We start from the raw sequence: 12,548 nt of genomic DNA on the forward strand, positions 1-12,548 counted from the left end.
TCGTATATCTGATACGATATCTATGTCTCCTGTGTGAGTTAAAATGGAGGGTGTCGTTGTGTATTGTGCGAGAAAGGCGTGGTTCATGTGACATGCATGTGTGTCCTGTGTGTGATACTCCTGGATGATATTCATGTGGGAGATACGTGGAATATCTCCACGTGTCAGATGCGTGTGGGCGCTCTCTGTGTTTCACGAGTGTGTGATCACCATGTGTCCATTGTAATCTATCGCCAAGAAACTAATCTGGACAAGCCAACTGCCGATACCATGTTTACCACAGCACTTGCTCTTCTGTTTGTTACTTCCTATGTTGGAGAGCGCTCACGGACATGAATGCAGACATCTGTTGACAATTTCAAGCTCACACACTCGAGCTGGGGCTGAGATCATCGACTGGATTGCACGTGTGATTTGATGAGAGAGGCACATCTCACATACATTTTCAATTGGTGTTTGCTTTCACCAAATTATGGTAAACACATGAACGTAATCATATATTTCTATGTGCTCACAGTTGTGCTGAACACTGGGTTTGGGGATTGATTTCATTCTTTCATTCTTTTAGCCATGATGTATTGAGGAACGATCTGCATGGGACAACCGATCGAACTACTTACAGAGTTCAATGGTTAAAGGCCAATAAGCAAAACATACAAAGCCGTTAATCAAGAATTTTGCAAAGAATAAAAACACCTAATCAATATGTCATGTGTGAGGATGTTGTAACAACACAAGTCTGAGTATGTTGTAGCAACACCAGTGTATGCTGAAACAGTAGTATGGGTATGTTGTAGCAACACCAGTGTATGCTGAAACAGTAGTATGGGTATCTTGTAGCAACACCAGTGTATGCTGAAACAGTAGTATGGGTATGTTGTAGCAACACCAGTGTATGCTGAAACAGTAGTGTGGGTATGTTGTAGCAACACCAGTGTATGCTGAAACAGTAGTATGGGTATGTTGTACCAACATCAGTGTATGCTGAAACAGTAGTATGGGTATGTTGTAGCAACACCAGTGTATGCTGAAACAGTAGTATGGGTATCTTGTAGAAACACCAGTGTATGCAGAAACAGTAGTGTGGGTATGTTGTACCAACATCAGTGTATGCTGAAACAATAGTATGGGTATGTTGTAGCAACACCAGTGTATGCTGAAACAGTAGTATGAGTATGTTGTAGCAACACCAGTGTATGCTGAAACAGTAGTGTGGGTATGTTGTACCAACATCAGTGTATGCTGAAACAGTAGTATGGGTATGTTGTAGTAACACCAGTGTATGCTGAAACAGTAGTGTGGGTATGTTGTAGTAACACCAGTGTATGCTGAAACAGTAGTATGGGTATCTTGTAGAAACACCAAGTGTATGCGGAAACAGTAGTATGAGTATGTTGTATTAACACCAATGTATGCTGAAACAGTAGTGTGGGTATGTTGTAGGAACGCCAAGAGTATGCTGAAACGGTAGTGTGGGTATGTTCTAGGAACACCAGTGTATGCTGAAACAGTAGTGTGGGTATGTTGTAGGAACACCAAGTGTATGCTGAAACAGTAGTATGGGTATGTTGTAGTAACACCAGTGTATGCTGAAACAGTAGTATGGATGTGTTGTAGCAACACCAGTGTATGCTGAAACAGTAGTGTGGGTATGTTGTAGCAACACCAGTGTATGCTGAAACAGTAGTATGGGTATGTTGTAGTAACACCAGTGTATGCTGAAACAGTAGTATGGATGTGTTGTAGCAACACCAGTGTATGCTGAAACAGTAGTATGGGTGTGTTGTAGCAACACCAGTGTATGCTGAAACAGTAGTATGGGTGTGTTGTAGTAACACCAGTGTATGCTGAAACAGTAGTGTGGGTATGTTGTAGGAACACCAAGTGTATGCTGAAACAGTAGTGTCGGTATGTTGTAGGAAGACCAAGTGTATGCAGAAACAGTAGTATGGGTGTGTTGTAGTAACACAAGTGTATGCTGAAACAGTAGTATGGGTTTGTTGTAGGAGCACCAAGTGTAAGCGGAAACAGTAGTATGGGTATGTTGTAGTAACACCAGTGTATGCTGAAACAATAGTATGGGTATGTTGTAGGAGCACCAAGTGTATGCGGAAACAGTAGTATGGGTATGTTGTAGTAACACCAGTGTATGCTGAAACAATAGTATGGGTATGTTGTAGGAGCACCAAGTGTATGCGGAAACAGTAGTATGGGTATGCGGAAACAGTAGTATGGGTATGTTGTAGTAACACCAGTGTATGCTGAAACAATAGTATGGGTATGTTGTAGGAGCACCAAGTGTATGCTGAAACAGTAGTATGGGTATGTTGTAGTAACACCAGTGTATGCTGAAACAATAGTATGGGTATGTTGTAGGAGCACCAAGTGTATGCGGAAACAGTAGTGGGTGGGTTGTAGTGTATGTTGTATGCTGAAACAGTAGTGTGGGTATGTTGTAGGAACACCAGTGTATGCGGGAACAGTAGTATGGGTATGTTGTAAGTAACACCAGTGTATGCGGAAACAGTAGTATGGGTATGTTGTAGTAACACCAGTGTATGCTGAAACAGTAGTATGGGTATGTTGTAGTAACACCAGTGTATGCTGAAACAGTAGTATGGGTATGTTGTAGTAACACCAGTGTATGCTGAAACAGTAGTATGGGTGTGTTGTAGTAACTGAAACAGTAGTGTGGGTATGTTGTAGTAACACCAGTGTATGCTGAAACAGTAGTATGGGTATGTTGTAGTAACACCAGTGTATGCTGAAACAGTAGTATGGATGTGTTGTAGTAACACCAGTGTATGCTGAAACAGTATTATGGGTGTGTTGTAGTAGAAGAAGAAGAAAAATGTGAAGAGGTTGTAGTGGCAGTATTAGTGGAACTGGTACATGCAGGTAGTAGTAGCTGCAGCAGTAGTATTATCTGTACATGAATAACAGATACTGTTACATGTTTATCACGTCTTGTGCGTGTAACATGTTTGTTCATATATGTATTTTTATATGTTAAACGTTACATTGAAAATATGTCACTCAATATGATACATGGAAAGCTGCATTAAGACAATTTGTAACTTGAGTATGTAGTAACCAAAACACATCGAGATGACGCCGGGGTTAACGCATCAAATGAACACTTCTCTCTCCTCCAGTAGTTTCTTGTCGCAGCGACATCCCTCCCGACTAGAACGGGTCGGCCACTTCTACCACACAACACTGGAGTTTCTTTGCCGGGAAGCATGTACCGAGTTAACAAATACTTTTCTTGAGATCTGTATGTGGGGAAACATCCTGGCTTACCTATGGTCGTGGTGAGGAACGTTTCCTTCCTTCAGGAATTACACCCTACCTATTTGTTCCATGTTGCTTGGCAACGCTGCCATCTTGGGTTGTTCCTAGTCTTTAGTACCTCGAGATAGGAATGGAAATCATTATGATCCTAAGGAATGAATGTCTGCGCAACGTGAGTATTTCATCCGCCAATGTGCCTTGATTTCTTTGGCTCTGAGCATATTGGAATATGGATGGTCCGGTATTTTCATTCGTGGTATTCGGTTTCCAGCAGGACATGTGTTGTTTTATTTAATGAAGTTTTTCCTTCATTCAATCAAAGGTCTGTTATACAATGCATTAACAAAGGAGTATTGTGGAATACATGGGAACCTGTCAGAGAGACTTTTACTTTCATCTTGAAGAATACATCATAGGAAGTAAGTTTAACACGAATCTGTTTATTATTTCTCGTTCATCATGTAAGGCACATGTACTATACGATATGGCCTAATTTCGTTTATTGTCGATTGTAAACCCTATACAGTTTTAACCTTTAGACTGACATTTAGGACGGTTATGGCATTTAGTTCCGTGGTTCTGTACTCCAAACATAAAACATGTGAAATATTTCTCATTATATGACACAGAAATTCCTCCCTTTTCTTAAATGTTGACAGAAGATGCATGTTACTGTGTGCGTTTTCGCTGGATTTTCACGAAACAACGGGTCATCAAATATAATATATTCCACCTACTATCCCACTTGAAACTACGCCGATCTAAACGCGGCAAGTGTATTTATATTTATAGTTTTCAGGTGTGTAACCATAACAAGTCAAGAGGTACTTCTCTCAAGTAGCAAAACACAGGTGCATTAAGGGGGTGGCGAGTAGAAGGGCCTTTAGAATTCCTATGTTCAACGTCTAGACAGCGACCTCATAACATCATTTAGCGTTCAGAGTTAGGGATTAGACCACCGCTATCTCATATGCAGACACCTGAAGAAATGTTGTAAATGAAAGACTTATGAAAAGGCTGCATGTCTTTGGAACGCCCCGTCATTTAACTGACTAATGTTCGTTTTGAGTTCGTTTCATTTGTTCGTGCTCTGGAAAGAAAGACCCAGATACTGATTCTGATCTAAACATTTCTATTTATTGGAACGTAAATGTAACATATTCCACATTTGCATGACTTAATCATAAAGAGATATGTTCATCCTGTGTAGCCCTGTGTTTACGCGTTCGTAATGGGCTTGACAGAACAAGCACGATGAGAAAGGGATGTTTAAATGTTATCTTAATACTCCATTGTATGTTTTCATCAAAACATACAAAACAGCTGAAACAATGTGATGTTGCATTATGGCACGTACTAACAATGACCTAATGCACATGTATTGTGTGCACTTCCTTGAGATGTATAGGAAAGTCAATAGTCAATACTAGTACTGTCAATTTAGATGTCCGTTACGCGACAGGTCTTCCAGGACGAAAGTCTATTTCAAAGCGCTCCGCAACACTTATAGTATTCACAGAAATTATAGTCACAGGTTATAGTCACATGACTTTATCCAACCGGGTACCCATTTTCTGCTGGGTGAACAGAGGCAATTTGAACAAACTTACTTGCCTAAGGTGAGACCAGGCAGGACTGAAGTCCTAGAAACTCTCAGGAGTCAATTTGCCAAATACGGTCACCCATCCAAGGTCTGTCCGAGCTCGACGTTGCTTAACTTCAACTGATTCGTCACCTGAGCTCTGTGCACAAGACCACGTGCCACAACAATTATTGAGAAAGTTCTTTCTGCAAATGTCTAATATATGTATATAAACTATAGAAGGTTTACTTCAATGAATATGTTGAGATACGATTCCCTTACAGTCTAAGTGTCTTTTCATTACTTTGTGAGACCCCCTTGCCCTGCAATACACGACTGAATGAGCCTAGGTACACTACCGATCAAAGTTTGTAGGAAATCGTGTGATAGTGTCTCCCAGTATTCGGCCACTTCTTTCCTCATATCCTTAATATTTCTAAGCCCTTTTTGGTTTATTCCGTCCTTCATTAGTCCCCACACTTTCTCAATAGGGTTAAGATCTGGGCTGTAGCTGGGCCAGTCTAAAACTTGAACATTTTCGTCCGACAACCACCGTTTTGTGTAGCCCGCAGTGTGTTTTGGGTCGTTATCATGCTGGAAAATCCAATTATCTTCATACAGTGTTCGGGCCGTTGGAAGGAGGTGATCATTTAAGATGTCATCATATCGTTCCTTCGTCAAATTTCTAGTGGAAATACACAACGGCGTCACTCAACGTGAATGATATCCCAAACTTGATCTTCGTGAACCCTACACCAGTTTAAACGTCTCTTTTTGTGCATCTTTCATCAATGGTGAAGAGAATTCCGCGCTTTTTCACCCAGTTAAGTATTTGTAATTCTTGTCTTAGTGTTTCATTACATAGCCGGGGGCTTCTTCTATTAATCATCTCTTTTCTGATATTCTCAACGTTTTTCAATTTTCCCCTACGTCCATGTCAGCATAGGGAGCCGTCTGATAAGTCTTAATGTAGTAAGGTTCATTCTTAAGCATGCAAGAGTTGGCTCCCATACTGAGTACCTTACTACATAATATGTAACACCTATTTTGATATTCTATTATCAATATTAGGAAACCAACATTTTCTCAATAATGTCCCGGAAAACTGTAAATTCTGCCCACCTCCTTCACTAGTACACAAGTGTCAACACACGTATTTGAAACCGTTGAATCGCATCTCAATAGCTTAACAATGTATGGCGACTGACAGAATATTGTCATATTTGTACATTTCTGCATACTCACACACTTTAGTGAATTGGTGTAAAACTCTTTTTTTGCAGATGAATAAAGTGTAATTCTGGATGCCCTCTTGCATCATCGACTGTTTATCGATACCAGTGCACAGAAGGGCAACACCGTCGGCTAAAGAACAGCTTCACCAATGAGTCGTCAATCTTTGTCACGTAAAGCATCGGTTAGCCGGAAGCTGTCGTCTGACAAGAGGGACCAAAAGAGCAAAGACCAGACACAGACGAAAGGCGGAGCCACACACGAAGACTTTGTCGCTAGGGGCATCTTCGGCGACGTACCCCTCACCGATACAGAACGTCGCTTTCTCACAGGAGCTGAAACAGGCAACCTAGAGCAAATTCAGCTGTGTATCCGAGAAAATGGTTCCCTGAACCTGAACTGTCGTGACTACCTTGGCCGCACAGCTCTTCAGTTGGCTGTTCTTGGTGAGCATTATGAAGCCATACAGTTCCTTCTGGACAAATGTAGCCTTGATGTGGTTGAAGAAGGACTTCTCCATGCAATCAAAACTGAGAATGTGAAAGTGTGCGACATGTTTCTGGCACATCCAATCTACTCGGACAAGCGAGCTCGGATGGAGTTGGAATTTCAGCATGGTTTCTATGATCAAGAAGAAAGTAGTTCCAGCTTCGCACCAGATATTACTCCTATTGTGTTAGCTGCCCAGTGTAACAACTTTGACATTGTACACATGTTGATTCAGAAAGGATTTACCATTCAAACACCCCACCATTACTTCTGTCTCTGTACAGAGTGCACTAACCATAAAACATTTGACCGTTTTGTCCACTCCCGGTCACGACTGAATGCCTACACTGGTCTAGGGAGCTCAGCCTACTTGTCTCTGTCTAGTGATGACCCTATAGGGACAGCCTTTGAACTCAGTCGGTCACTGCAGATCCTGGCGGAGACGGAGAAGGAGTACAAGGTGAGTTAAGTAAGTGAATGTTGCTTCACCTGCACTCAGTAGTTTCTACAGTTAATATTGTCGATCAGCCGCAGCATGTAATAAGCAAAGTACGTAATGTACACACATCACAGAAATGATATTTGTGTGTTAAGCTATGTTAAATGGGAATAGTCTAGTATGTTCATTTCACATATCCAGATTACTAGTATATTTGAAGATAGCATGACCCATGCATGTGGGGCATGCCGAGTCGTTTGACCATATCTTCCGCCACTAAAACCTTTCACGCTAATCAGAAATATTTTGTAAATGTCCAGTCACAGAGGCACAGCACCAATGAACTTTTTTGAAAATTAACACTCTCTCAATTGGCAATCTTGATATTAATAATGACCAAGGAGAAGTAAGTTTTGAAGTTCAGAGCAATGAGATGCGGTAACGGCAACTCTCTACCAAATCCTTCATCAGTTATAGCAATTGATTATGTTCAAATCCACAAGGCTAAAAAGGAGGTCCTCCAAAGTAGGACATTCAAATTTAAGTCATGTTAGATTTGGGATTACACTTTCTCAGTAATGTACAGATTGTTTTACTTTCATTACGTTCCCGTCCGGGACTCGAACCCACACTCTCAGAGTCAGGCACCTAATTCCAGAACACAAAGTCAGCCATCTAACCCACTCGGCCACTGAAGCTCTCAGGAACATGTAACTTGGACAACTGGCAGTCTAGATGAGGAGTAACCCTGGAAGCGGTTCACTGCCGAACTTTCCAGGCCCTTTACGGATGCCACGCGTAATATATTAGTGTCAAACCACAACAGTGTTGTGAAATGCAACGCAGCCACCAATGTATACCATATGTCCAAATAAATTCTGTATAATAGAAATATCATTGTCAATGAATTAATATTTACCTCATATCTTAATATATATTGCGGTTCATAATCAATAAAATGAGCATTTATCTCATTCTCCAACGTAGATACCGAAGGCAATTTCTCCTTCGATTTGATAAATACAGTAATATGAAGCAGCATTGTATCAGGTTGTTACGCATCACGTAGGGTTACATGATCAATGATACACGATTGTTGAAGGTTGGTACCTACCCTGTAAGACCAAACAAAAGACGTTTATAGGTCTCTGAATATATACCACATACCTTACAATCAGTGTTGGCTATCCTTTTGATGTAAAGGAAAATATAGCTGTGAAAATGATATGAATGGATCAGTGAAAATCTCCATGTTGTTACTACTCATTTAGAACCATTATGTCGAATGATTGTAGCGGACTGGATTAATTAAAAGGTGAGTGATATTCGTATGTAGGATTCTTACATGTACCATGTTCGACCACACGTTTCTTCACAGCCATGGGGATGGTAATCTGAGGATATCACTGCAAGATGAGAGATTCTCCGATGTAGGAGATCTCATGCCAGTTTAGCAAATAATATCAGTATGTGTGAGAGTAGCCTTACATATGTTTGTTCATGCTTTGTGTTGTTACACTGACCTTTGTGCAATTGAAATTTTGATCATTGCAAAGTTTCAGATTGCATAGTTTCGGATAAAATGAAGAAAATGTCTCGACCATGCCAAGGAAGTTACACCTATTTTAACCAAGACATTTTAAAGTAAGGGGTCATTAATTATATGAAAGTACATAATAAGCAAAATTAATTCAAATCCGCAAAATATATACTAAGCATTTTGACGAAGATTTGTGTTACCAACACATATCCAGTGCAATAACATTTGTAGACAGGTGTCTGTAAAACGTAGGCTCATGTGTTTGGGCAGTGTATCGGTTATGGCGTGGAGTGGTATCACTACGGTGTCCTCTGACTTAGCCAGATTCTGTCAAAACAGGTCTCTCAGATAGCCAGAGTGGGATTTGGCTGACTAGGGTTAGTGTTTTGATAAAACTTAGGCCAGATGAGCCATAGTTTGTTTCAACAAAATGCATCACTATGACTGAACAAAGTGCAATACAGGGTCAGTGGGCAGTACAGAGACACCATTAGATGTGTTGTTTGCTAGGCGTGAGTTGTCCTTGAGGATGACGACAGCCGTGCTCACTGTGCCCCAATCGTCAGTGCTCTCTTCCAGCAGCAGAGTATCTGTAGATGTCATGCCAGCAGTTATTGCAGACGTTGACTGAACTTGGTAAGGCGCTGCAAGGGGAGTGGGTCCTTGAAAATTCCAATAGGAGACCCATATGCAGTGTGCCCCGTCTACTGGTTTATAAACGTCAAACGTTGAAATTGCCCATCTTACCCCTATCGTCCTTCAAGATCATAACATCTACTGTCATACTTAACTACTATTTGCAATGTGTTCCCAGTTCGTTCATCACTATGATGCAACTATTACTTAAATCCAATACATTATTACAATATTTGAATATTTATGTATTTCCGAGTATACACTATATTTTAAGAGTTATTATATTTTCGGTTATATCGACAGTCCCACAAACAGATGGGGAACGCAGGGGAAAGGGCATTGATGCAACTTAAGACCGTCTTCCATGTTTGAATTTCAGAAGTTGAAAATATACTCTCCCCAAAAAGGAACGCATCATGAAAATTGCAATTTCATGTAGCAATGAATTAAAACGTGATTCATTTTACAAAAGTTTTTTCTCTGTTTATGAGTCCTATGGTGTTTATGTTTTGAAACATCACAACAAAACGCACCATCCGTAAAATACCCGTATTGAACAGCATGATTTTCAATTTCGGCGAGTAGTGTCACAGAATACACAATTCACATGCAATGCACGTGAAAGTTGGAGATCAGATAGTTTCAATGATGGGTATAAAAGGTTGATTGCTGTCTGTCGATTATTCACTGTATTTGGAATATTGTTGACGAACGCAAAATGCCACGTCTAAGTGAAGCCAACCGTCATATCGCCATTGGTTTGCTTGAAGCTGGCCAGTCTCAACGTGCAGTTGCCCGACGCATGAATGTTCACCAAAGCACCATTTCACGGGTCTGGGAGAGATATCGCCGGCAGAATTTGGCAGATGCCCCTCGTAGTGGGCGACCTCGAGCGACCACTGCGGCGCAGGATCGCTACATCCGGGTACATCAAAGTATTGACTTCAGCGCCACCACACGTCTCCATGTGACACTCAAACTGACCTTCTTCGAGTTGGTGTCAAAGATGAATAAGTCTGCATTCCCAGTGTGTATTTCGCTATATTTCATTGACTCATAAAGCCTACAAGATGTTTCAAAATAAACATAAAAATACAGTTGAAATTCCTATATGCGTTTCTTTTTTGGGAGAGTATATAAACAACCTAAAGTATACTATTTGACATTTCTTGCACTGTAACAACACCGACACAAGTTGGTGACGTAGTACCGATCTCATGAATAACCTTCAAAAACAGTTAACTAATCATATCTTACCTCCATCTGGTTTACACAATCTTAAACCGTAAACCCTGGAAAAGGTTGATGTCCTGAACTACAGTAGTGATTGTTTAGGTTGGGTATGGTATAAAGATGTTTGTTCGTTGCTTAACACCACACTCAGCAATATTCCAGCTATACTAGGCACATAAAGAAACTGTGCATACAAAAAAATTAAAATCTAAATTTATCAAACCTCTGTAGACACATAAGGATATAAACTCAGAGATTAGTGACATGTATCCAACATGCATGCACGTGCCACGTTCCGTGACGTCAGTGGGTTCGTCCTTAAGACGTGCAATACGTTGTTGCACGTGCATTCCGGGTAAGAGAAACAGAGCAAATGAATGCCACACAATACCGCCTCTTTCGAAAGCTCAACCCCTGCCCTTGCGATCGTTCAAAAAATTAAACGGCTATTGAAACGCATAGCATGCCAAGCCTCACGTCTGCACAACGTCATGAGGCCATTGGGATGGTCCGTGGGGGAATGTCTCAACGACAAGTGGCTGCACATTTCCACTGCCACCGGAACACCATTTCTGCACTGGTGAGACGCTACCAGAACACAAATGACGTCATCGATCGGCCACGTTCTGGACGTCCACGTGTAGCAACGCCAAGACAGGACAGATGGATAAGGGTGACCCATCTTCGCCACAGGTTTCAGACTGCAGTGATGACTGCCCGAACCATCCCAGGACTTCGCCGTATCCACCCCAACACAGTTCGACAACGTTTACGTCATCACGGGATCAGACCACGACGTCCCGCCATACGGCCTATCCTGACACAACGTCATCGACAAGCTCGCCGAATGTGGTGCCGAAATCATGTCCGCAGACCCTTGTTTTGGTGGAGAAATGTTGTTTTTACAGATGAGTCCAGGTTTAACATTTCCCATAGTGATGGACGTCAACGTGCCTATAGACGCGTGGGAGAACGTTATGCACAGGCCTGTGTCTTGGAGAGGAATCGCTTTGGTGGTGGTTCCGTGATGATTTGGGGTGTAATAACAGCACGCCAAAGAACTCCTTTGGTGATTGTTCAGGGCAATTTAACTGGTGTGGGCTACAGGGATCAGATTCTTCGACCTGTGGCAATTCCTTTTTCTGCAACGTCATGGCCCTGGGTTAACATTCCAACAGGACAATGCCCGCCCTCATACGGCAAGGGTTGCTATGGATTTCTTGCAACACCACAACGTTGACTTACTGCCTTGGCCTGCAAATTCACCGGATGTCTCCCCGATAGAGCATGTTTGGGACGAGATGGATCGACGTCTACGCCGTCTTTCTCATCCGCCAGATAACGTCCTTGACCTTGCCACAGAACTTGAGAGGATCTGGTGTGACATCCCACAAGCCTTCCTTGCACGTTTGATAGGCTCTATGCGTCGTCGATGCACTGCTGTTCTCAATGCCGATGGTGGACATACCCGTTATTGAGCTTGTGACATGGTCGTTTGACCCCTGTCCTGCTTGTGGACTCCTGCTTGTGATTGACTTTTCAATTGAAATTCTCCCGACTTGTTATGGTCTCATGATCCCTCCATTAAAGTTTATATGTACCTTTGACATTGTTATCGTACTTATCAACTGGGATAATATTTTGACAATGCACAGTTTCTTTATGTGCCTAGTATATATGGCAGTGGCCTGTCATTATTCGAGTCTGGACCAGATAATCCAGTGATTAACAGGATGAGCATCGATCTACGCAACTGAGATACGATAACATGTGTTAACAAAGTCAGCGAGCCTGATCATCCGATCCCGTTAGTCGCTTCTTGACCAATTGTAACCTGGATCTTCACGGGTGCATACAGATGTATTGTTCACGATTCCTTTATAGGGAAACTAGAAACTATAAATATTCGCTAACATTTTAGGTAAGTAAATTACTCAGGGTTCAGATCAAACTTGATACCTTGATCTTTCACAAACCAACAGATCTATGTAAGTTAGCGAGCCTTGTGTTAACCAAATATGAAATGTTGTAACAATGGTATAGACTATCAGTTCAGAAGTATATAAACCGACACCCTATATTACAGTGTCTATATTTTAGTA

General features: G+C 41.6%; 1 protein-coding gene across 1 annotated transcript in view; it reads left to right on the forward strand.

The window, feature by feature from the left end:
- Positions 1–3,524: 3,524 nt before the first annotated feature.
- The window catches only part of LOC124272048 (short transient receptor potential channel 3-like), a 41,421-nt gene continuing 32,397 nt past the window's right edge, over positions 3,525–12,548 (forward strand). Inside the window, exons 1-2 of the mRNA XM_046707187.1 lie at positions 3,525–3,713; positions 6,160–7,058. Of these exons, the coding sequence (XP_046563143.1) occupies positions 6,261–7,058 (798 nt within the window). The 5' untranslated portion in view covers positions 3,525–3,713; positions 6,160–6,260. The remainder of the gene's footprint in view (positions 3,714–6,159; positions 7,059–12,548) is intronic.

This window comes from Haliotis rubra, unplaced genomic scaffold, assembly GCF_003918875.1.
Source record: "Haliotis rubra isolate DU_JTF1 unplaced genomic scaffold, ASM391887v1 Scf1654, whole genome shotgun sequence".
Classification (NCBI taxonomy): Eukaryota; Metazoa; Mollusca; class Gastropoda; order Lepetellida; family Haliotidae; genus Haliotis; species Haliotis rubra.